This window comes from Carassius auratus, unplaced genomic scaffold (genome assembly GCF_003368295.1).
Source record: "Carassius auratus strain Wakin unplaced genomic scaffold, ASM336829v1 scaf_tig00005214, whole genome shotgun sequence".
Classification (NCBI taxonomy): Eukaryota; Metazoa; Chordata; class Actinopteri; order Cypriniformes; family Cyprinidae; genus Carassius; species Carassius auratus.
The window spans coordinates 482,959-509,234 of NW_020523638.1; the positions used below are offsets into that span (position 1 = coordinate 482,959).

Below are 26,276 nucleotides of genomic sequence, written 5' to 3' on the forward strand. Positions count from 1 at the left end.
CAAAAGCCTCTGTGTGTCATCCTGCAGAGCAGTTTACAAAGAGGTTAGATATTTTAATAATAATAAGTGGAGCAGTACCAACTGAACTACAGGGGACGCTGCCATCAAGCCCAACAGTCTGAAGCATAAACCTACCGACAAGCCCTTAATGACTGCACACATGCAAGAGACAGACGTGCACACATTGTGTAAGAATTAAAGTCCACCCCCAAGAATGTTGTTTGCTGATATGGCAGCTGAACACTTTTTATAGGTTCACTCACAATCCCAGGGTTTCCCATACATTGATTTATTTGTGACGGGCCACCACAATATCAAAACTGATGACCACCACAAATAGATTTTCTAAAAGGTTTTGACTTAATTGAATAAACATGAACACTGGAGGCAAAGGCAGTGTGACGTGGATTATGGTATCTTAAAGTCGCCGTGATTTTGCCCAGTAAGACATGTTCCTGGATCAACATTATTGTCCAAAATTATAGACTTAACCCAATCCCTACCTAAAAAAAAAAAACCCTAAACCTAATCCTACCCATAATTTATTCCTAAAATCAGTGGGAAAAGATAGCTGATTGACAAGGGTGTAGAAGCACTTAACTCTGGGTGTAAGCCTAAAACAGATATTTTCGAAAAGTTATATCTCAATTGTGATGGGTTGATTGTAATGTTGTTCCAGGAACATATTGTACCTGGTGAAATCACGCTCGCCAGTGTCTTGCAGTTCGTATTCATATATTATGGTGAAAGTATTAAAGAAGCCCTAAGGAGAGAGGTGAAAGAGGAGGTGGGAATAGACTATAAGGCAATCACATTGCTGCAGATTTAAGAAAAAGTGCCAAGATGGATCCACTTTGCTTTTTTGGCTGAGAAAATAGGCAAGACATGTAAATATTTCACAACTTGCTTGTTAATCTAACCCTGCATTCCATTCGAAAGGGCCTAATCCCTTCAAAGGGTTTACCCTCAGAGTGTGTGCCTCAAATGGTTGAAGGGTGTAGGGGACCAAATGACTGTTTCTTAAACTGCCCTTCTGCGTCATCATCCCATGCCCACCACACGGAGATGCCATCATCATGCAAAGAATCTGCACAAAGGATCATAGGAGGCCGAAGTGTCCATCAGTTGTACCCTTCGAAAACTTTCATTCTGAATGGCCCTTTGAAGTGGCCTGTTTTGAGCACTTTAGTTTGGAACAACCCTTCAATATGGCTGCCATGATTGTTTTCCCTCCGAAGGTTAGGAACGCACTGTAAGTATCTAATTGTCACACGGTTGCTAAGTTGTTCTCTCATTGCTTCTTCCATCCACCAGGGAGCACTCTGAAGAGGCCAGAAGATCTAAACGGTAGTGATCATGAATCTCTACCTAAGAATATCCGTAAACGTGATATTCTCACCCTCATTGATCCTGGGAGAAGATACTGCTGGTTCTCTGAGTTACAGCCTGTAGACTTACCCTGTGACATCATCTGTCAAAGGCTTTTTCTCACGTTAATCTCCAGGAAACACTAACCCTGAGAATGGTGATGAAGAACACATATGTCTGTTGCTGAGCAATGACTCCCAACTTCCTGTTGAGGCACAGTCAAAGCACAAACTCTTGCATTCACAGCAAAAAAAAAAAGGTAAATAAAAGAAAGCTGGGTTAAGTATTGCATGCCCTCCTTTTATGAGCAGCTAAGTGTGAACACCTGTGTGATTCTGGAAGTACAGCACAACAGGAGAATTCCCAGCCAAACCGAAGGGGTTTGTTTAAACACTCTCGTGCTGTTGGAATATAAAGAGGAAGAGGAGGAAATCAGTCTCAGCATTCCACCAAAACCAAAGAATGATGGTTTCAGACGCCGTGAAGGGACCAAACAGAACTTGAGAACTGAGATATTACAGAAGATTCAAGAGGCGTCTGTCCTGCCCGTAGAAAAAAAGCCTATGAATGAGAACTTCTCTTGGAATCTTTACTGAAGACATTTAACACTCATGGTGCTGTGAATTACATATTTGCTCGGTCTGCCGTTTTATTACAACAAATTTACCTCCACTATGCGACTTTCATCATCATCATTTGTTTACAACAAAGATAATAACTATAAAGATAATGATATAGTTTTTAAAAAATTAAATTAAATTCAAAAATATAAAATAATTGGGGCAAAAAGAATTAAACTAATTGAGATATCTATTTTTGGTGTTTATGAACTTTGGTGTCTATTTTTAATGCTTTAGCAAGTAAAGAAATGTTTACATAATTAAATCCCCGATATTTGCCTATGGAATTTTGATTGGTGTTTCTTGCATTAATTTACTTACGGTATTTTTTTCTAACAATAATTATTATATAACATTTTGTGAATAATGGAAGGCGTCACAAAAGCTGTTATGTGTTATCCTTATACACAGATGACAAAAAACAAGACACATGCCAAGAAATCAATATTGAGGCTATTTATATTAATAATATATGTTTCTACTCTGTGAATAAGAACTGCATATTATTCCAGAGCAAAAAATATTTTTTTCTTTACATTCATAAAAATCAAAAAGTATTAGCTTCTTTCGGCTCAGAAACAACTTTCATTTTTGACTGATAAACTCAAGTTAATTTGTTTTTTTTACCCCTCCCATCCATCCATCCAACTACTCTTCAAGTTTCTTGCTATACATTTTCCCAATGAATATCCAGTTTCACTCAAAAAATTTGTCACATTATGAACTGAATTAAAAGAAAAATTGCATAATCAGTATCACGTGAACCCCCATATTGATGTTTTTGTCTTAGTAAACATAGTACACTGAAAATTTCGTATTATCTTAAGTTATTTTTTGTTGTACAACTTAAAAAAACTAACTTGTGCAGCAAAACTTTTCATAAAGCTACATTTAGTTTTTTGTGTCACAACTGCATTTAAAGCAGTTAATACCAAAGAGACAATGGATGTAATGAAATCGGCAAGAATAGTTTAGGAGTTTATTGCTGTGACAGCAGAAATAAGCATGTGTTGCGTACAGTCGTCAGAACTCTATAGAAAATAAAGTTCTGTTCTGAGTACTTTCCAATGGCAAATCACAAACACACAAACCAAACACATCTGTGTACCTATCTGGCCCTTTGATTCAGCCATGTAACATACAGAAGAATAAAACAACACTTGATTATTCACAGGCTTTACAAAAGTAGATCAAAGATAAATAAAATTACTTTACACACCATAATGATATACTTAAACAAGTCCATATTTCAAAATGAATAGTTGAAAGGGGATGTGCAATGGCTTATAATCCATAGAGTATGAATTCTGATCCGAGATCAGGTTTTGATTTGTATATCTGAATGAAAAAGCATTAACAGATGTAACTGACCATAATAGTTAAAGAGAACTGACTGACTGAGCCTAAAACCTAAAATAATACATAAAATATAGTATATATAGTAAATAAAAACTTTAAATATTGTGCAAAAGACATTTTTTTCTATTGCTTCCATCTAAAGTGAAATGTAATCATTTAGCAAGATGTGAAGCTGTGGAGAATAAACGACTTCATACATCACACAGTCATTGTGAAATCCTGTTTTACCAGTTTGAATTGTTTTTAAAAAAAAACCTGACATTGGATAGGTTGACTCCTCCCTGACAACATTCGACGAAAGTGACCTGTATATCTATAAATATTGCCACTTAACTCAGCTCTGTGCAAATCCATTTTCTCCCAGTAATGGAGCCATTCAACTAATGTTGGGTGCTGATCCTTTGTATTTTCTTTGGTTTCAGCATCATGGGATCACTGCTCTTCTATGGGGAGTTTGACAAATGCAATGGCAGCCAGTTCCTTGCAGAACTCCTCCAGAACTATCACCCCCTTCAGCAGGGTAACATGATCCAACCTGGCAGAGAAAACAGACCCATATATAAATATATTGTATTAAAAAAAAAAGAAAAAAAGCCTGACCTCTCCACATTTTTCTTAAAAAGAAACTTCTTAAAGGGATAGTTCACCCAAAAATTGTTATTACTATGTTGTAGTATTTAAGGCTCGAATACAGATTTTTTTTTCCCCAATTTACAGTCTGGGATTCGTAAAACATTGTTTACATTTGTCAACAAGAGGCATGTTTCTGCACGAGTTTGTTGTGAAAGTCTTACACAGTCTCCTCCTCCAGTCCCATCAGCTGTCTCCTGATCATCATCAGGTTGTCTGTCACATTGTGGATCTGTTGGATCCTCTGCATTAGCTCCCCGATCACCTACAGGAAACCACAATGCTCAGGTTTTGCTGGTCCAAAAGTCCGTAGCTGACACATAAGGCAACTTTCATTCACAACAACATAAGTGTTTGGCTCACACACGGGTCTCACCCTGACTAATGTGGAGAAGAGCGATCGCGCCCCAGGACTCAGGCTGATGTACGGGTCCAGCAGGTATTCGTGCAGGTGAGGGTGAGGAAACACTGCCAATCTGGACAGAACTGACGTCACCTGCAGATTCAGCTCATATGGCTGGCAGAGGGAAACAAATGCAGAAAAACAGTGAGAAACAAAAAGAGTAAACATACAGAAAATAATATATTTAATTTATAGTTTTTATATAGTTTTTTTTATTAACACATTTCAGCCATCTATCCTGACAAAAAGTCATAATTTTGTGCATGTTTTCTAGGCTGCATGGGTTTGTGTACTTTTACGTCCATTCATTTTTGATTTTGAACCCAGAAATGAAATAGGGAAAATGTGGTTCTTCTTTAATGGTTCAAATACTGATGAATAGAAGGATGCGGCGTATAGCCAAGTAGGGTGTCCCATGCTCAGAATTTGTGCTCTGGATTTAAACCATCCAACACACACACAAGCATTGATCAATCAGTGAATTTTCTGATGATTCCTTGAATGCAATGGCCAAGCATTTCAGTTAGAATCTACTCACTGCTCAAAATGCAAGTTTTTTGCAGGGCTGTATGCTCAGGAGTCTCTCATTATAACAAACCAAGTATAATGAAGAAAACAAAGAGATTCACTGTGCAGTGTAGAGCTTCAACTTCAGCTTTAACTAGGCGACACTTTTCAGTGATTATAAGGGAAGCGCAGTTTGCATGCTTTCTTAGCTATAGTGCAATTTAAAGTTTTATTACGTTTTGTTTTTCACATATATATTATATATTTTACCCCATATATTAAAGCCTTGTATGTAGCACTCTAGCATGATACTTTGAGTAACCATACACAGTCCTCTACTATACCATGACCCAGACAGCACACTAAATTGTTCCCCAATATATAATTTAATGAAGACAAATTTCCCAGGATTTTGCTACGTCTATTTAAAAATAACATTTTAAAGTAATGTATTATGTTTCTAAACTTGAGACTTCTCTAGTTCTCAATTGAGCGTGTGGGAGAAGCATTACTTCTTATTTGGCTAAAGAACAATTAAATCTAAAATTGTAATTTTTCTATATTAATTAGTGCATGTTGATAATGTTTATTAAAGGGTCAAAAAGGGTCAATATTTTACTTTTTCGGGCAGAATTTTGTGTGTACAGACCCAATTAAATTTTTGGTGATTAGCATAGCATTTAAAAATACAACAACCATTCTTTTTTCATTATTTTTCTTTGTGATTAAAAAGGGAAAAATGAATGGACGGAAAAGTACATGGACCTGCATGCGAAGCTGAAAATAAAATCAAGTCAAGGTAAAGTGGAAATGTTGTGGTCTACTACTGTACCTGCTCTAGTATGCGTGCAATCCTGTCGAACAGGATTTGTAAGAAGTGCCCTTCATAGAAGTCTGTAGCTGGGCTGGGTTCAGTGGTTTTGACAGAATCTGGCCAGTTCCAGTCCCGTGAAAGAGCAATACATTCTTTTAACTGAAGAGAGAGAGAGAGAAAGGACAGTTGAAGAATATTTGAAAACCAAACTTGAACATGCACAGTCGATAGTTGCTGTACATTTGGCTTGAATGACTGCATGACGTAAAATGGCCCAGCTTTTATTTAGTTTTTAGTGTGTCAACTCACCAGTTTGTGTGCATCATGAACGTACGTGTCATATCCTGCTCCCTGCACCAGATGTGATGTTTTTGCCTCTTGGGGCACTAAACACAAGAAGCTAATAAAATTTTAAACAAATTAGAATCAATGTATAGACTAGTAATAGACCAACATCAAACATATCACAGTTGCCAATGAATTGCATACATATTTAATATATTATATAGTTTAATAATTGTATATATATTACATGTATAAACTTGTTAAAGCATCTGTTTAAAACGGAAGTCTTTCGTAACATTATACATGTCTTTTGATCAATTGCAATTTACTAAGCAATACTTGCTTAGTAAAAGTATTAAAGTATGTATTATTAAAAATGTATAGGCTTTGGTTGAAGATCTGCTGAACTTCTTCTAATGATACCTGTTGACGACGTCTGCAACTTGTGTGTGCGTTCTGTGATTATGTCTCTCTCTGACACTGGGCAGAGACAGAAGAGGCTCCTGGCTGCCGAACCCGCTGTCTTCATACATGTCTGTGAAGAAGGGATCCTCTTCCAGCTCCCTGAAGGAGAAAGACAGTGAGAAATCAACGACAAGTCACTATGAGAAATAAGAGAATCTGTGTTCAGTCTCTCTGCTCACTCAGACTCTTCCAGAACATCACTCTCGACTCCATGTCTCTCGTCCGTGACCCCTGACCCCGGCAGCCTGTAGCTGCGCTTCTCAAGGTTACGCAGCAGCAGATTGGTCAAGATGCTCTTGCTGGGCTTCTGTAGAAGCTCCTCGAAGAGACGCAAGGTTGTGATGCTGATCTGAGAAAATGGCAAAAGAAGCATTGTAACACACGGTGATGCTCCCTTTAATCTATTAAAGGGAAAGTTCACCCAAAAATGAAAATCACCCGTTGATTTGCACATCTTCAAGACATCTTAGATGTGTATGACCTTCTTTTTTCAGATGAAAACAATCAGATATACTGTATGTACAAAAATGTCCTGGCTCTTCCAAGCTTTAAAACGGCAGTGAATGGCTACTGATTCAATAGTCCAATAGAAGTCCAATAAAGCGCATCCATCCATCATAAAAAATTCCTCCACAAGACACCAGGTGATTAATAAAGGCCTCCTGAAGCCTTGGTGATATTCAGGAAAGTACATTGCTTGTGCAATGAATATAAAAACATAAAATTCATACATGGGTATTTCTTCTTTCATATTTTGAATTATAAGGGCATTCTAACTACATACTAATAGGTTTTATCATGCAGTGAATGCTTTTGGACCTTCAAGACATGTTTGTTTGATTTTTGCAAAGTTGGTGATATACTCAATACCAGTTCTTCTATCATCTCTCAGTCTCTCACAGTCATACATACAGCACAATAACATTACGTCAGAGAAATGACTTTAAATTCTAATCAAGGAAAAAATCATACCTTCTGTTGTCTTCTTTTTTTTTTAAAGAACTTCAAAAGTTGCTCTTGAACCATTTTGCTTGAAAAATGACAAAAACCTGCTTCAGCTTGTGCACAGCTTGTTACATTACTGGGGTCAGATCGGCCAATCAGAGAATTGTAACATTTCATTTGCGTTATAAGTTTTATATAATACAAAACATTAATAATGTTAAATGTTTAAGGGGGTTGGTGGTTTTACAGAGGGGATGCTTTTTGTCTTTTTTGTCATCCCACTCAATTTTTAGCGCTGGACGTAGTGTACACAAGGGTGATAGGTGACAAATGTAGAAGCATAGAGGAGAGAGAAAAACTAAACACCGGTCATGAATTGGAAGTACAAACATTTTGTAAAGAAAAATATTGGAGGATTTCGATTTTAGCCAAGAGGAGGCTGGTTTTCCTTTAATAAAGGAGACTTTGCGTCTTTTGCTCTTGTAAACAAATCTTGGTTCTTACGAGATAAGCCGGAGCTTAAGCTACGCCTACATCATCCGCTGGATGTCCCTCTCTCATGAATGAATGCGCACACGACAGTTAGCTGAAGCTAAGTTTTAAATATGGATATTTTTCTTACACAAACGCACTGCTTCACTTCAGAAGGCCTTTATTAACCCCCTGGAGCCATGTGGACCACTTTTTTATGACGGATGGATGCACTTTATTGGACTTCTATTGGACTAATGAATCTCAACTGCCATTCACTGCCTGGAAGAGTCAGGACATTTCTTAATATAACTCAGACTGTATTTGTCTGAAAGAAGAAAGTCACACATGTCTAGAATGGCTTGAGGATTAGTAAATCATTTAATCTTCTGGCTCAGTTACCTCGTCTGAGATGTGGTCGCAGTGTTCAATAAGGCGGTAACGTAGAGTGTGTGTTTGTGTCTCCTCTTGCTTTTCACACTGTGTGTCGCTGCCCAGCAGAAACTGAACCAGTTCTTCCAGGAGTGCAGGAGAATGTATGTGACGTACAGAACAGGACAGCAAAGCAGTGTGTACCAGGATCCCAGCCTCTGACCTGGACAACCAGAGTTTAGAAACTAACATCACTCTTCCTGTCGTGCTGCAAGCTCACAATTCTGATGAATGGTTTTACTCACATCTGAAGCAGTTGAGGCTGAATGACCCCTTTAAGCCACTGAAGGTGAATTGCTCTGGCCATTTTAACACCAAGTACCTACAGGAAAACACACATACAAATATGCATAATTATGTGCAATATGTTTATAATGTGTAGTATGACAATTTTTATACCATAAATCTTAATGATTAAAAAGTAGATTTAGAAAAACAAACAAACACCTCTTAAAAAAACAACACCCAAACATCAAATAAACAAAACAAAGCAAAAATGAAATATAACAAACAAAACAACAAACATAACAAAAACAAGCTAGTGTACTAGTACTAAAAAGTATCTTGCACACAGCAATCACATTTATTTAGGACATTTTTTCGAACTAAAGCAAACACACATACACGATCAGCACAAAAATAATGATTTTGTCAAACCCCTGGTGCTTCCTTGGTGAGCTCATTGCAGTAGTCCAAAAAACAGAAGAACTCCTGGACGTTCTCACTGCTAGGAAACGACTCTCTCTCCTCTGGACTGTCCTGTGTGAAATGATCCCTGCAGAACCAACACCACATCTTCAGGATGCATGTTTACAGTAAGCAGATAAGAAACAGGTCCACAAATAAAGTGAGTGTAAACACTTCATCACTCCATAACAAACACACACCTCCACTGTGCGCCGGCGTAGCTGTGAATGTCTGCAGGGTTGAGTGATGAGGGAATGAGGCAGTAAAGTTCAGTCAGTCTCTGAGCGAGGAGCTGACACAGTGGCGTTCCCTCAGCCAGAAGATGAGCAGTGTCCTCCTGAGGTGAACTGACCAGCAGCAGCAGACTCTCCATGGATCGGAGCGCAACACGACTTTTCTAAGAACGACAGAGAGAGAGAGAGAGAGAGAGAGTGATTATGAGCTCCAGTGCTCTGTGTACAGCTGTCTGTTCACACAAGCTAAATGGTGCAGAAGTTTATAAATTAGATTTTACACAAAAACGGTCCACACAAAGTTGCCCTTTTGCCATTTTATACTTTATAATGAAAGTGAAATTCATCGGCTTTGAAGTACAACATATCACTAAACTACAAAGTCTATTTTTACAAATATGTTGCAAACAATTGTATTTTATTTAATGTTTTATCTAATAGAAAGTGACAAGAGGGTGTAAATTAGGCATCATTTTTGAGAATCAACTTCTCAGAGTTTACTGCAACCTAATCTTTCATAGAAACGTTGAGTGCTTCATTTCATGTCAAAATTTGGTGACTATGTTGTCGAAATGGTAAAAATGGTGCTTAAAAGTGTGCAAAAATAGACTGCTCCAGATTCAAAAAGTAGGAAAATAAATAAGATAAATTACTTTTCTTTAAAAACAATGAGGTTGTGGCCATCTTCTAGGCCTTCACCAGACAAGATGAATGGTTACTAATCAAGTAATTAAATTAAACAAACAAATGGTATATTAATAATAAAATACATTAAATACATTATTCTTTAGGAAGCATTTCTTTCTTTCATTCTTTCTTTCTTTATATTATATTATTTAGTTGAATGGAATCATTTTAATTTAATACTTAATTGTCATTTAACATTATAATTGTGAAATTATTTGACTTTTGTGCAAGTCCTAGTTTTTATGCTAGTTATAATTAAACACCAAATGTGCATAAAGTTTTGTGAAAAAATATTTATAACTAAAATATCTCTCCGTCACTGTGGTGTACATACATTTAGGATTTTTTTTTAAATCTACATATATACAAGTGTTAAACAGCATGTGCTGCAAGTATATATATATATATATATATATATATAAAAAAAAAAAAATTCTTTTTTTTTTTTAAATCTTCAGATGCAGTCATCTGTGTGCAGTCATTTGAGATGCACAGTGTCATTTTAAATGAACTTGGTTACAAAACTGAACTTGGTGTAAATAAGCCCTGGGAATCTTCTGTTTAAGCTGCACATCCACTCTGTTGTGTATCTCTTCACGGTGACCCACCTGACTCTTCCCCAGGTGCATGAGTACAGGGATCATGCCTGTGGCTGTCTGAGGTGAGCTGGAGGCGTGAGCTCCGCTGTGGGACGAGGGAGTCCTCTCAGGACTGGAGGCTCCGCTGCAGCCCTCCTCCACAGCCTCGTCTGAGGTAGAGCTGCACCTCTTCTGAGAGTCTTTGCTAATCTTTGAGACGGAGATGTAGATGTGTTTGACATTCATTTATCACAGCTTCACATTCTACATGAGTTTAAATGACAGTCAACACAGTGGTGAAAGAGGACATGATGAAGAAAGTACCTCAAGGATATAGTTTAAGACATAAGGGTCTTTTTTGACGCGAGTGCAAACAGCAAATAAAAACTGAGACTCCTCTGTTTCAGTCTTTGAATCAGGGAGTCCACATAAATCGATCAGCTTCTATAACAGAGAGTGACAAAAAAAGAAAATTAGATTTGAGATTTTAGATTACTTCACAGTAATGTTACCTAATTTTTCATTCAAGCACAAGTGAATTCTAATATATATGCTTTCCAAATGTTACAATTCTACACTCAAATAAAAATAAAGATCCCGGTGATAGAAAGTGTACAGAAATAAACTGAATAAAATACAAAAAAAGATGTGAAATTAATAATAATAATAATAACATTTCACTGTTAGAAGTGGAATCATTTACAATTAAAAAAATCAATCACCTATGTTAAAAAAAAATTGTAAACAACATTTTATTCAGCATTGATGCATTAAATTGATCAAAAGTGTCAGGAAAAAATATATATTTAATGTTTATTTTATTTTACTTTCTATTTTTTTTTTTATGCATCACAATTTCCATATCATGCAGCACAATTAAAATATTATGCACCACAGCTTTCTTCTTCGATAATAATAATAGTAAAGATTTGCATTATATTACATATTACACAATATCACTGTTTTACTGTATTTCCAATCAAATAAATGCAGCTTTGGTGAGCAAAAGAGACATCTTTTAAAAATATAACAGTTATTTTGACACAAAAGCACAATGTTCTAAACATTTTCACACATGCTCTTTTCCATACAGTAACGGTTCCTCCTGATAATGTCATACCTGTACGGGCCGATAGACGTTGATTAAATGCAGCACAGGTTTCTGAATCTGGCTCAGGACTTTAGAGAAGAACAACATCACTTGTTGACTCATGCCAGGAGGATACTACACAAAGAAGCAATATTTCAGTATATTTACAGCTATAAATATCTTTAATCTCTGTCTTGAGTCTGTGTTTTCATACCTGTGCTTTTCCCAGTGTGCAAAGAGTCTCTAGTAATTTGTGCTGGAGCAGGTACTCCATGCAGGGACCCGTTTCCTCTCCCTTCTGTTTCTCCTCATACACCAGGATGTCCAGCATCTGTCTGAGGCACCATGGGATGTCTGTCTGCTTCACCGGCCGAGACTCATCTTTGCACAAGACAAACATACAGTTAAAACTTTTTTTCTCTAAGGTATGGCATAAGTACACTTTTTGTCTGATAAATGAAAACACAAAGGTAATTACTGCTTAATGTGAATCTACACTCGTAGTTTTACCTGTAGTTTCGATGTAATAGTTGGTTATTGCTTTCCAGTGATCCACAAAAGAGTCCAGCAGGTTTATCGAAGGCTCCCTCTGTAAGAATCAACAGTATTATACTGCAATTACACTTTCACTAACATTATTAATTCAATATTTTCATTAATATGAACATGGAGGTCCTATAAATGCATAATTCTTCACTGTAAAACTCAAAGGTAGTCCTGAGTTATAAGCAGGAAACGAATAAATTCATAGAAAATATTATATATATCTATATATATATCTATATCTATATATATATATATATATATATATATATATATATATATATATATAGATAGATATATATATATATATATATATATATATAGATATATATATATACATACAATGCAATTGGGTTTACGAATACCTTTTATGCTATTTGGGTTTACGCTGTTATAATGTCAAGGCGTTTTGTGTTGTATAGGTCTTCAAATATTTTATCTACGTTAAAGGATATATATATGTATATATTTTATTTTCTTGGGTGGTTGGTTTTAAGGACATTCTTTCCTCTTCCTGTCAGAAACTTGTCCAGACCTGCGCATTTCTGCAACTTCCACGTGAACAAATTCTCAACTGACAAACCCAACAGTGTGATCAATAAATAAATAAAAAATCACATATATCCTTCACAATTTATAAAAATCGCATCTATGGACTGATTAAACAATAAAAGACAGTACATCCCCGCAATCTAGTGTTTAGTGCTCTATGTATTCAACAACTGTAGCACAAAGCTAAATTTAAGACGAGGTAACGTTATATATCTTCATATAACGCACTGAACTACATGACAACATGCTGGCAGTCATTTTAATCGCATATCTGGTTCATATACAGCCGTTATACACGTCTGTAGCACTTCTATAAAGTTTTACTGTATCATGCAACAGGTTAAAGTCTCTGAAGTTGTTCTACATTAGCTAAGCTAAGCTAACAGGCTAGTTTCAAGACATTCAAGTAAACAAGTCAGTGTTTACTCACTGTTTCCAAGGCCTGCTGCAGAAAAGCCGTCACTTTATTAAACATGTCCATGGCTGAGCTTATAACATTTTATGTGAAGTCTGGGACATCTTTATATCCATCACATAGCGCTGGTGTAGTTTGTAAACATTGTTTATGTGGCTGCTGAGCTTGAGCGATTGGATCTGCCCGCAGAAGATAGTCAACACTAGTCTGACATGACAGCGCACACTACTGAGTGGACTGGGAAATAACACACAACATAAACACTGTTTTCAATCCATATCCAGTTATCTCTATATCCATATCATAAGTGCACCGCAGAAAATGTTTTTAAACAGACTTGATAAACACAACAAGGTACCTTAATCTAGATTTCATGAGAGTTTCAATGGAGTTTCATAAGGAATATAACATGTGGACTGCATGGTTAATTTGGTGGAAAAAAAGTGTACTTAATTGTGCTGAGTGTACATTTGCAGCATACTTCAAATAAAAAAGGGGGTTAGTAACATATATTAGTACTTTTAGAATACACTTTCATGGCTGTTTTTTAAATAAAGTATATCAAATATTATTATAATAGGTACTCTTTTTGAAAGTAGCATATGTTAAAGAGTACATCTTCAAGAAGCTTTAAAATGGTCAGCAGAGTTTAACTTGTCAATCTATGTTCCTTTAACAGCAGAGATCCCCAATGTTCCTGGTGAATGAAATCATCCTGTGTTGTTTCTTCTGGCCACATTGTGGCAAGCATAAATAATGCAATGTAATACCATTTTACATCACAGAAAATTAAAATGCAAACTCTTGTCGTTTTGCACTAAATACAGGATGATAACGGCATCGTTTGACATCATCAGAATGATTCTAGAAAAAAGAAGAACAAGATTCATAGACAGAAATCATGGTTTATCCAGCATTACTTTATTTATTGTACAAATATGTTCATCAGTGGTGTTTTTGTTCTCCACAGTTATATTTTGTACAGCAATATTAGGCTATTATTGTCTTAAAGCTACCAAACTATACAGAAAAACCTTTTTGAAATGAGTGGGATCAATACCAGCAATGCTTCATAAAAACACGGATAAAAAACATGGTTAAGGCACATCATTAGAAAAGCTCAACACATAATATACTGTATGTGCAGTGGAATAACAAAAAAGTACTAATTGATAAATTACCACAGATTTGTGAGTCTAGTGAAAAAATAAAATAAAACAAGGAGGTAATTATTCTCTTAATTAATCAATGATCAGTTAGTGATACACACATCCTGTCTGATCTTCACACTGACGATTCCTGATTTGGACCATGACGATGCCTTCCTGAAAACTGCAAACACAGTTTAGGTCGGGTTCAAAGCAGTGCAAAGTGATATACATAAGGATAAATACTGTGCCATGATGATAAACATAAAACTCACTTTATTTAAATGTGCCACTCTCTAGACATAGAGTTATTTAATACCTGACATGTTGCCGCTTAAGTTATCATTAATTTCTAAAGAAATGTACATCAGCATCATCTCAACAGACATTTATAAATGTAAAATGTTTTACAGTTGCTCCCTTAACAATTTTGCAACTCTGTGAGTGAAGACGAGATGCTTACGGACAGAGTATGCAGATAAAGAGTCTGTGTGTTCGGTTATTGTCTTAAACGTACCAAGTGCCCCCAAAAAAGAACCAAAAACTTTACAAATCCAAACCACTGCATGATCCACATGCTTGGAAAGAATATTATTTTCAGTGCAATATTATATTGACAATATGAGGGGAATGTGAGTCTTCTCTCGCTGTCACCCTGAAGCTTTGGCTTCCCACTCCTACAAACACAATCACAAAGAAGTTAGTTTACTATTATATAAAGTACTATAATCATTTTTAGAAATATTTTTTTCAGTTGTAATTTTAACTTTAGTTTCAATAAAAAAATATGTCAAAAAAAATTATAATGATGCTTTTCGACTACATCTGGAAGTGGTCAACTGTCTGTTCATTTAATAAAGTCAAAAAAGTCATACTGGTGACTTTTCAGTCAGGCTGGTTTTGGTTGTACCTGCAGTTCATCTACTGAGTCATCCGGAAATCAGATACAATCATAAATTGGTAACACTTTAGAATAATGGTCCATTAGTTAATGTTAGTTAACTGCATTAGTTAACATGATCTAAGCAAGAACAATCCTTCTACAGCATTTATTAATCTAAACTGATGTTAATTTCAACATTTACTAATGCATTATTCAAATCAAAAGTTGTGCTTGTTAACATTAGTTAATGCACTGTGAATTGGCATGAACTAACAGTGAATAACTGTATTTTCATTAACTAACATTAACAAAGATTAATAAATACAGCAATACATGTATTGTTCATGTTAATTAATGAATGAACTAACATTAACCAATGGACATTATTCTAAAGTGTTAACCATAAATTTGTGAGGTAGTCTGTGCATTGTGCTCACGCTGAAGGAATCTTACCCTCCTCCTCTGGAAGACCCTGCCATGATCCATAAACAGGGCAGATGGAGCTTTCTTCAGGGTGCTTTTGGCCGAGGCAGTTCTTCTCAAGAGTGGGTTCAGAAAGCCCCCCTTTAAGAGACAAAACCAGAAGTGAGTGTTCAAGAGTGAGTATATGTTATGCACACACTGTAAGAAATGATTCTGTGGTCATGTAGATTTGAATTATTGTTTTTGATTAAAATGTATTCAATATAATTGTGTTTTTGATTTTGAGGGAAATATTTAATTAAATTTCAAATAAAAATGGTTGGAATAAAATCTACCCATTGTAGTTAAATAAAATTTAAGTATTATATTTATCTAAACCCAAATGGAGAGAATATTGAGTGCATTCAAATTAATGTAATCGGGCTAATTTTAATTGAAAGGCACTTCCTGTCGAAGTGAGCCTTTTTATTTAAAAAATGCAGCAGGCCTACAAGACATTTGAAGCGAGTAGGCTACAGACAGTTAATGTTAGTTTTCTTCCACATTGCTCATCTTGCAAAATTTGACTGGTTGACTTAGGTAAGAAAACTTATTTTGTTATCACTGGGCTAGTAAGAAAAACGCATGTAGTAGTATATTACACTATAAAATGAGTTATCACAGAAAAAGAGACTCAGCAGCAACACAAAGTTGGCTTCTGTTGGAAGGCTATGTGATGTTGTTGCGCTATAATATTAACACAGCATCATACATTTTGGAAGAATTCTTATGTATCGAAGTCAAACTTTTATTTTGAAGAATGTGGGTTACCTTTTTCTCTATCATGGTTCCTAGGTCTTTTGTGTGTTAATATCATATCCTCAGTATGTTTTTTTTATGAAAATAAGTACATCGCGTATAATTTTAAGGTTCCATAAAGCGCAAAATTTGGGGTTTTCGCTGGATGAGGATCTTATATTTCAGATGGCACTTGACGCAGTTCCGTTGGCTTTACTTCTCGTGCGTGGAGCTCGTCTTCCCGAGGCAGGTAACGTAACGTCTCTCTTTGTTTCACTGTTTTGTAAGTTAACTTAGCTAAATCCACGTGAAGTCAGTCTATTAACAGTGTTACTTTTAAGAGCCACAATTTTATTTCTTTTCATGCATTAATCTGTTAATTTTAATGTGGTAATCTTACATTGGCACAAACTCTATAATTTTACTCATACTCATTTATAATTCATACTTTGATTAATAATTTGTTTAACACGTTTTTTTTTCTCCCACAAAGTTTCAATAATGCCATTAAAATCTTTAAAATTACATTAACTCTTCCTCATTTACAATTCCAAAATGATTAAATTGGCAAATATTGTGGAGGAGGACTTCAGTACTCTGACAGTGGCAAAAAGTATTGAATGTTAGACAATTTATATGAAAGAGGTTTAAGAGGCTAAGAACTGATGTGATATCTTTGTCGCCTTTGTGTTTCAGATCAATGGAGAATTTCAAAGAACAACTACTGTACTTCTGGTACCGAAATTTATGTCTGTGTTAGACTGTCACACTCCCAAGCTACTGACGCCATTTTGTGCCAAAGATGGAGCACTTGGAAGAAGACTGGAGATCATAATGGAAATGCTGCAGGTACAGTAATTTTCTAAATTAGAAGTAGCTTTGTTCCATAAGATTTCCAAATTATATCAATAAGGACATCAAACTGAATGATAGACAATTGTCCTCCAGAGCTGCTGTACTATTTTAGAAAAGGAAAAACGGTCTCAGGTTACGTATGTAACCATAGTTCCCTGAGTAGGGAACGAGACACTGCGTCCTCTAGGGGGCGCTTTGGGGAACACCTCGTCGTGACCCGTGTCTGAAGCATACAATGAAAAAACACCAACTTGTTGGCCGTCGACAGCCTCCGACGTCACTACCGGCGCGACTATAAATCAGCACCGGGAGAGCACGTCATTATCTTCTTCGTCTGAAGCTTGCGTCCGAAGCATGGCAGAGAGCTAGAGGACGCAGTGTCTCGTTCCCTACTCAGGGAACTATGGTTACATACGTAACCTGAGACCGTTCCCTTTCGAGGGAACTTCGAACTGCGTCCTCTAGGGGGCGCTTTGGGGAACAGTATACCCACGCCGCCATGCTGAGGGGAATGCAGGCCAGAATCATGGCGAGCACTAAGTACCAACTCTACCATTACTATGGGAGTTGCCCCTGGGACGTTTAGACGGCTGTCTGTGACAGTACCCCTTATGGCCAAAAGGCCTAAGCTACATACCCAACTTAATTGTTAGGGCCTCGGCCCTGGGTAGAGCTGAAGGCTTGGAATCAGGAAAGATTCCTTTAAAGGGATACGGCTAAGAACCTAGCATTTGTACCAAGTCCTGCCTGTCACACAGGGGCTTCCGGTAGCTTACGCATAAGCTTGCTGAAAGAGCTGTCTCAACAGTTCTCTAGTAGCAACACCCTGTTTAGATAGGTATCCGAGGATACATAGGTGGAGTGGCGCCCAAGATGAACGGGGCTTTTACCAACTCAAGAAAGGGCACGAAGCAACCGCGCGAAGCCCTCACCATATAGGATTTTAGAAAGAAGGCAGAATACTAGCGTGCAAACTTACCACAGTGTGGATTTCAGAAAATGTGCAAAGACTACACGTGCACACTTACCATAGCATGGATTTTCAAATACTGTTCTAAGGAGGGGCTCTCGTGGCACTCGGATAGAGCAGCTCATAGATGGAATGTTGCATCTTAAAACAGTATGATTGAGAGTCCTCAACTCGATCTATGGAAACAATACTGGAGCGCTCTGGGAAAAAAAACAGAACTCCGTCTCGTACGAGAGGAGAACTCCGAGCTCAGAGTAGCGCACTCATAGGTGACCCATTTTTTGGAAAAAGGGGAGCGCTGCTAAATTACCACGAGAATCAATAGCCCCTCATGTTGAGAAAAGCGATGCTTGAGGTGTATAAACAAATACACACTGGCTGAATGGAGCCCAAGGAACCAAGGTCTAATCATCTCAAGAAAGGGAACGAAGCGTTACTCCTCATCGTACAGGATTTCAGAAAGTTTGCAGAGTCTTGCATGCAAACTTACCACTTGTGGATTTTTAGAAAGTGTGTTCACATACACACTGACCACCATGTGGTTTTGAGAAAGTACACAAAGCTTAGCGTGTGTACTTAAAGGTTCCTAAGCATCGTAGAGGAGCTGAATCTCACGGGAGAGGCAAGCTCAATTTTACAAACCTCGGGTGAGGGGAGCATCACCTGAGGCAGCATATACAAGAAGACTTCTGTAACTGCCACCTCCACTTCCCGGTAGATACGACAGCACCCCTAAGCGGCCAGGAGACCCCTCGGGGTGACCTGGCCAGACATCCATGAAATTCCCTGCAGTGCTGTGCCAGGCCTGATGATCAAGGAGGCTCCCTCAGAAACCTGTGATCTCAGCCGCCTAATACCGGAACATGAAGCCGAATGGCTGCTGCTGACGAATGTTTAGTAAACACTGTAACTGAGCACTGCAAAGGAAACTCAGACAGAGTTTATTAGTAGACACGTAACCACCAGCAATTAAATACACATAAGTATATACAGAGAGGGTTACATGTACTCACTCACCCTCCTACGCCGGAGCCCCGCTCAAGGGGTACCTCCTTTTAACCTGGACCATCAGTTTCAGGTTGGTTGCTATGGACATAGAACCATAAAAAAAAAATATTATAGGTCCAGCATAGGAGACTGTTATGCGAGAGGTTTCCACCTAACCTCGATCAGGTGGAGAGCTGGTGGTTACAGGGGAATTAGGAAGGGGAGTATAAAAGCAGAAGTTAACCTTTCGAAGTCGATTAACGCATATACGCGTTTGTCTTTTCTTTTAGTAGATACCTCGGTATCATTCTGATTTGGACGAGAACGCTGCCTCGTCTAGATCATACCTCTTAGGTTCTGCTTACCTCCTCATGACCCACGATTCCTCTAACCCCTGCCCGCAGGTGGGGGAGGAGCGCGAGTTGCGACACTAGCCTTCTGTGCCCATCTTTGATCCTCAGATCGAGACAGGCCAGGACCCCTATGTTGTTTGGGCTCAGACCTGGACCTTCGTGGGACGAAGGATCTGAAAGCAGCAGAGCGCGCCTTCGTCTCCCTGAACTTTTCAAATCGCCGCCTCAACGGAAATACCGAAAAGTTCAGAAGGCGAAACCTGAGCATCGGGCAGAAAGCATTTTCTTTCCTCCCGATGTCTGTTCATCCACAGATGTCTCTCCGCTGCCACCATGGCCGCCATAGTCCTGCCCCATGGCGGAGGCGGCCTGCTTGGTAGCATGGAGAGAGATCCATGGTGTGGCGCAGCTCAGCTACCAGATCGGAAAAAGGCCCCAGCCTCTATCCAGGTCTCTTAGCAGATCAGTCTGATATGCTTGAAGCACCAGCATTGTGTGTAATAAAGCCTCAGCCTGACCTGCTACTGCGTATGCCTTGCCATTTAAGCGAGATGATTTTCTGAAGGGGCTTAGATGGCAAGGAGGGAGAATAAGAGAGGAGGTTTCCCCTGCAGAAAGAAAACATTTTTCACATATAAAAATGTATAAATTATTTATAAAAATTTTAGCTCTTTCTACAAGGGCATTCCCTCCTAGCCGCTTTCACGCATCACCTCGATGTCGGCAGATTACTTTAATGCCGAAACCGATGGATGCAAAAAGAAAACGGCATCTTTCATTTCTTTTTAATCCCTGTATGGAGATCATGCACAAATGAAAGGCTCACCTGAGCTGGAGGGTTATGGTCAAAAGGTAATTTTCGCTCAATAACCTCCAACAGCTCTACATACGCAGGGCAGGAGAATTGAGAAGGCTCAGCCTCAGCTTCTTCACCATCCTCAAATATCTCCTGCTTTTCCTGGGTAAAAACCCAGCAGAGCACTAACCTCAGTATGAGAAAGTGTTAAAGATATAACATCATCCTCCCAAGGCTCTCTCTCGTCAGCCGCCCCTTTTTTTTTTTTTTACGATCTCGAAAGGGAAAGTCCCTCTTTAAACCATTCAGACAGATCCATATGTATTCTCACGAGCTCATTTTCTTTCCTGCCTCAGCGTGGACAGATCCTGAACCGCGGGAAGCAGATGGCTTGCCTTTTTTTTTTTTTTTTAGAAGAGAGACGAACGAGAGCGGAGCTTTTTCCATTGAAAAAACGCTCATAGTGCACGCAGATTGCCTCCTCAAAGACATCGCGTGCGTGCTCTTCACCCAAACAAATGACGCAAAGATCGCGTGTGTCATCGGGTGTCAAATAACGCCGACACGGATGCACACATCGTCTAAACGCTTGCTAGTTGTCGCCATGATAAACAGAGAAAGATCGCCCTTACCGGTTCTTTCAGATGCACGCTTCAAACAAAACAGTCAGTTGAAGATGAAGAAGATAATGACGTGCTCTCCCGGTGCTGATTTATAGTCGCGCCGGTAGTGACGTCGGAGGCTGTCGACGGCCAACAAGTTGGTGTTTTTTCATTGTATGCTTCAGACACGGGTCACGACGAGGTGTTCCCCAAAGCGCCCCCTAGAGGACGCAGTTCGAAGTTCCCTCGAAAGGGAACTAATAATAGCTCATGCCTTGAAGATGCTATTTTTTGTTTTACAAATTGATCAGAGGCAAGGTTATTTTATATGTATAGCCCATTTTACAAACATTTTGTCTCAAAGGGCTTTACATAGCATCATGACAACAGTTAGACCCTCACACTGACCGAGGAAAAACTCCCAAGAAAACCCTTTTTTACAGGGTTAACCCTTTTTAATACCTCCAATTGCTCACTGTGAATCCTTCGGATAATTCACTGTTGTATTCACACATGGGGTAATTCAGAAATGACACAGACTTTGTACTATAGAGCTGACCGGGTTAAATCCATTTAATATCAAATTCGAACATTCTCCATCAGGTGATGTCTTTATCATTTCAGGCTTGCAGTGCATGTGTGGAAGGGGCTAATGGATTATCATGAAATTATAAACAGTACATTATCTACTTTAAAGCCATTATGAAGCTCTGCCTTATGGTCTGACGAAGCTTTATACATTAAGTAAAGCAGGCATGTAAAGTACGATCAGAATTGATAGCTGTCATGTGTTTACTTTTCTAAATTACAGAAACATCCAGTTGTTGTTGTTTTTTTTGTTTTTAGTGATTGACTTCCTCCCCAGCACTCTTCGATTGAGAGGACCAGAGAGATTGTTCTTTGGTATCTTAGAAAATACCTTGGAGAACAAGGGGGACATCTTATCAAAGAATTCAACGTAGGTGAACTTAATTTACATTTAACTTAATTCCTCAATTTGGTGATTGATCTAGAAATGTGACCTTTATTTGTAAATTAAATTAATGATGATTTTTTTCAGAATTTCTTTGATCTGAATATTTTTTAATAATGCATCGTGTAGGTCTTAAATTTACTTCTTTCATGGTCTTAAAATGTCTTGAAAAGGTCTAAAATTTGACTTATTGTAACCTGCATGAACACTGTACAAAAAAATCAAAATAAAGAAGAAAACAAAACAAAGAACAATTTGACACCAAGGCCTGCAAGAAAATAATATCTAATAAAATAGATTCATAAGCTATGAAAACAACAATTAATGTATTTTCTAGTAATGTGAGATGCTTGCAAAATATTTCTGACAGTTTTATACTAAGACAATGACAATTTCATGTTGCAGGACACTGAGAACTTGGAGGAACTTGAATGGCCATTACTGTGACCCCAAAGCCTGGAGCTTCTACAAGCAACAGCCCAAAGAACATTGGGATCCTCATAGAGGGCGTGGAAGTAATCACAGGACTTGGAGATATTGCAAGGGCTTGCTCTGTCCTCCTTGGCTTGACCTACGCGCTGAATCTTGATTATCCCAGACTACTGAAGTACACCTTTGAGGAACTGGTGTACACCTTTGAGTGTTCTTGGAACTGGATGATTCAAAGCTTTCTAACAAAGTCCAGTCCCTCAAGAGCAAACTTCAGGCTTGAAATGGGACTGTATTGCAGTGCAGACTTTTGTGCTACACAATGTTCATCTTCTACAGAGCTTGGGAATTGCACATTTGAAAGTGCTATGTTTGTAAGTTGGCACTGTTTTGTCCCAAAAATATTGTACATTTCAATTGTTGTAAATTCAAAGTAAAAATCTATTTTACTCAGTACAATTTGCACTTTTATTATTTATGTTTTGGCACATGCCATTATGGAGTATTTTTCTTTAAGATCTTTATTGCTCCTTTTTTTTTTTTTTTTTAAGTTGAAGTCAGCATTTTGTCCTTTTCAAAGTTCTGAAAAAGTTTGAAATGCTTGAGCAAACTTCTGGCTTGAAAAAAGAGACCGTAGTTGCAGTGTACATGATTTGCTACACAATGTTTAGATTCTACAGAGCTTGGGAATTACACATCTGAAAGTGTTATGTTTGTAAGTAAGCACTGATTTGGACTCTTATCCCACGAATGTCAGTGAGATTTCTAGTTCAAAGTACGAAATGTTTATTACTCTGTACAAATTACACTTTTCTGCTTTTTTTGGTACATGCACCTCTGGAGTATTTTCGTTTAGTGGGATGTGAGGTGAGAAAGCATGGAAACAGGTTTATAGACACATCACCACCATTCTGTATGTCATTTATTTTTGTTTTTACAAAATAGTTTAAAGTCAGCATTCTGTCCTTTTAAAATGTCTGGTTTAAAATGCAAGATCCAACTTCTGGCTTGAAATGAGACTGTGGTTGCAGTGTACAACGATTTGCTACAATGTGTCTAAAGCACAAAAGTGAATTGTTAATAAAATTCTTATTTGAGTATTTAAGTTCTGTACTTTCTGGGCCATATTATTCATAAAAAAGGAATATTTAGATTTAATTAATTTGATTGATTAAATTCAAATCAATGTGCAGATTAATGTAGATGATGATTACTCAATTATGATATGTAGAATCTAATTAATTTTTATTAGTACTATTTACACATTAGGGAGTTTATCCTTTTCAAAACAACTCAATATTTTTGTTTGGGTTATACTTAATTCTGTGCTGTTTTCTATTCAAATCTACTCATATTAAATGAATAACTATTAAGGGTCTCATTTAATTAATATTTACTCAATACTAAACCGTGTGAAATTTAATTAATAATATTGCTTGTAATCTGTTGCCTCATTTTTATTGAGTAGATATGGTGTATTTTTTCTTACAGTGCATTTCCTTTTAAAGGATTCAAATGTTGAAATATCCTAAATGACTCAGACAAGAGTCTTCATCAGACTCCTCCACTTGATGAAGCAGGGTGTAATGGTGGGCTAAACAGCTCTTATCTGAGCTTTATTCTCTGCTCCTCTGGGAGGAAGTGGCTCTCAATCCAACCCACTGTAATTACTGAACTCGCAACGCCAGCAACAACCAACAAACAAAGCACCAAACAAACAGGACAAGTAGCCCAAAATCTTTTAATTTGGAACAAAATACTGAATATATTGAAAAATACTGAAAGAATAATAAAAAAATGACCCAAAACAAAATAATCTCTTCATTGTCTCATGTAATTAACTGATCTTACAAATCAACATCTGCTTGTTGAAAAGTGTTGCAGTTACACGATACAAACATCAGGTGGCAGTGTAATAAAACCTCAGCGGTTCAGTCACCTCCTGCTATTATCAGCCCTTACAAAATACTATGGTGTTACCAGGTTACCAGGTTAAGGTTATCGTGGGAATATCGTTAAACAAAACTAAAGCAATAAAGATTGCGTTGAAAAAACAAAACAAATGTTAGTACACTGCTCTGTGTGTGTACTGTGGGAAGTTACCTGTGCTCGCTCAGTGCAGAAAGCGAGGGAGCGTCTGAAGGAATTGCGTTTAGCTGGTTTCGTCCCCATGCTCATGAGGTTGACCTCTGACCCCGCTCGCAACTGCACCCGTCTCTTTCCTGTCAGGTCCAGCTTCTGCACACCCCTCTCAATCTCAAACAGTTTTGTATCTAAAAACACAAAAACACATGTAATATACACTACCAATCACCAAGTCTCATAATGCACCAAGGCTGCATTTATTTGATCAAAATACAGCAAAAACAGAAACGAATATTGTGAAATATTACTGAATTAACTTTAAATACCTTTTCTATTTGAATATATTTTAATAATGTCATTTATTCCCGTCTTCAGAGTCATATGCTGATTTGCTGCTTACGAAACATTCCTTCTTTATTATTATTATTGTGAGGCATTGTAAGAATTGTTTAATGAACAGGAAGTTAAATTATTTGACATTTTAACATTATAAAAGTTTTACTTTTTTTTTTTTTTACATTATAAAAGTCTTTACCGTCACTTTTGAACATTTTAATAAATTAAACAGTAACAAAAATCAAAATTTGGGAACTGTATTTTATGCAATTGTTTTTGTATAAAAGCCAACCACTTTGATATTAACTTGTAAGCCGAGTTGTTTGTGTACTTTCCAATCCAGCTGTAATCACTGCGCATCAGCTGAGATGACGATGTCTGGAAATCTTCATGACTTCCAGAAAACAAAGATACAAATACAGAATTCCCCTCTGATGCATGCGTGTCCGCTGTCGGACATTGTTAATAGGCATATTAAAATAATTTGAGCATGGAAAGTGTTTTAAGAGCGTTGTGGACGTTGATTCACTTTTCTACTCAATCTCTCTTAATCGCCTCTCTGAGTAGAGCATGCTCTGGAAAGTTGGGTTCAAAAAGAAAACATGATATTCTGAGGATGTGTGTGTGTGTGTGTGTGTGTGTACACCACAAGGCTACATCCCTGCACTGCTTCCAAACCACAATGGAGAAAAAAGCACCAGCCGCCGCTGATCCCTACCAAAATGGGAGCAGGAGAGTGTTGCCCTCCTCTGCTGAGACAGTCCAGAGACCTCACCTCACATGCCCTATAGTACACACGCTCACATGCTCTAAACACAGCTCATAAACTAGCATTCAAAAGTTCAAGGGTCAGTAACACAGCAAGGATGCACTAAATCAACAATAAAGACATTTATAACGTTTCTATTTCAAATAAAATATGTTCTTTTAAACTTTTTATTCATCAAACAATCCTGCATTTTTTTTTTTATCAGAGTTTCCACAAAAATATAAGCAGCACGACTGTATTCAACATTGATAATATTAATAACAAGCAAAATCGCAAAAAAAAAAAATGTGACACTGATGACTGGAGTAATGATACTGAAGCTTTGATCACAACATAAATTATATTTTATTTGTTTTAAACTCTAATTATATTAAAGTAATATTACTGTTTTGATGAATTTTGACCAATTAAATATAGCCTTAGTAAGCATTCATTCCTTTATTAAAACCAACCCCAGATTTTTAAATAGCAGTATATGTCGACTACATCAGATTTCCCTCCTAAACTCATTTCCACAATTAAAATCCATATCTCTAAATGCCCTACTGATAGTACTAGGCCATTCCTATATCATTCCTAGCATAAATATCATTTTGCATGGCACTTGGTATATGTTTCCATGATAAATACGATCAAATATCTCCACTGACCATAACCACACACACTTGGCACAGATGGGATTTCCTGCTAAATTGTGTTTTATAAACCTGATGAGAAAAACAACACCGAAAGCAGATCCATAATCATGATCAAATACATAGAAGGCGATAAAAACAGCACATCGTGTCAGTTTGTGTATGAAAACA

At 37.4% G+C, this 26,276-nt stretch overlaps 2 protein-coding genes, 1 long non-coding RNA gene and 1 pseudogene across 3 annotated transcripts in view; 2 read left to right on the top strand and 2 right to left on the bottom strand.

The window, feature by feature from the left end:
* Positions 1 to 374: 374 nt before the first annotated feature.
* LOC113070671 (8-oxo-dGDP phosphatase NUDT18-like) lies at positions 375 to 2,034 on the top strand (annotated as a pseudogene).
* Positions 2,035 to 2,953: 919 nt separating this feature from the next.
* Positions 2,954 to 13,270, bottom strand: LOC113070693 (protein FAM160B2-like). Its single transcript, XM_026244086.1, has 17 exons — positions 13,100 to 13,270; positions 12,085 to 12,163; positions 11,789 to 11,955; positions 11,605 to 11,709; positions 10,809 to 10,928; positions 10,515 to 10,694; positions 9,187 to 9,383; positions 8,957 to 9,074; positions 8,545 to 8,621; positions 8,270 to 8,462; positions 6,631 to 6,800; positions 6,410 to 6,550; positions 6,011 to 6,101; positions 5,720 to 5,860; positions 4,354 to 4,494; positions 4,142 to 4,242; positions 2,954 to 3,882 (listed from the first exon to the last, which is right to left on the bottom strand). The coding sequence occupies exons 1-17, from the start codon at positions 13,148 to 13,150 to the stop codon at positions 3,780 to 3,782; spliced, it is 2,175 nt and encodes a 724-aa protein (XP_026099871.1). The 5' UTR covers positions 13,151 to 13,270; the 3' UTR covers positions 2,954 to 3,779.
* Positions 13,271 to 13,990: 720 nt separating this feature from the next.
* The window catches only part of LOC113070694 (actin filament-associated protein 1-like 2), a 47,855-nt gene continuing 35,569 nt past the window's right edge, over positions 13,991 to 26,276 (bottom strand). The window contains exons 13-15 of the mRNA XM_026244087.1: positions 24,384 to 24,553; positions 15,569 to 15,679; positions 13,991 to 14,909 (exon numbers count right to left, since the gene is read on the bottom strand). Of these exons, the coding sequence (XP_026099872.1) occupies positions 14,883 to 14,909; positions 15,569 to 15,679; positions 24,384 to 24,553 (308 nt within the window). The 3' untranslated portion in view covers positions 13,991 to 14,882. The remainder of the gene's footprint in view (positions 14,910 to 15,568; positions 15,680 to 24,383; positions 24,554 to 26,276) is intronic.
* Positions 16,850 to 22,283, top strand: LOC113070695 (uncharacterized). Its single transcript, XR_003279983.1, has 3 exons — positions 16,850 to 17,164; positions 21,725 to 21,836; positions 22,257 to 22,283. It is a non-coding gene; the product is annotated as an uncharacterized LOC113070695 (long non-coding RNA).

Bases quoted from the DNA above. Each gene is read 5' to 3' on its own strand.
- LOC113070693 (XM_026244086.1), bottom strand. From the start codon at position 13,150: ATGGACATGTTTAATAAAGTGACGGCTTTTCTGCAGCAGGCCTTGGAA. The intron at 10,695-10,808 runs GTACTTTCTTCA...TCCGTCTCAAAG, and splicing joins TCTTAAACTATATCCTTGAG to ATTAGCAAAGACTCTCAGAA. The intron at 4,495-5,719 runs GTACAGTAGTAG...TCCCTCTGCCAG, and splicing joins TTGCACGCATACTAGAGCAG to CCATATGAGCTGAATCTGCA.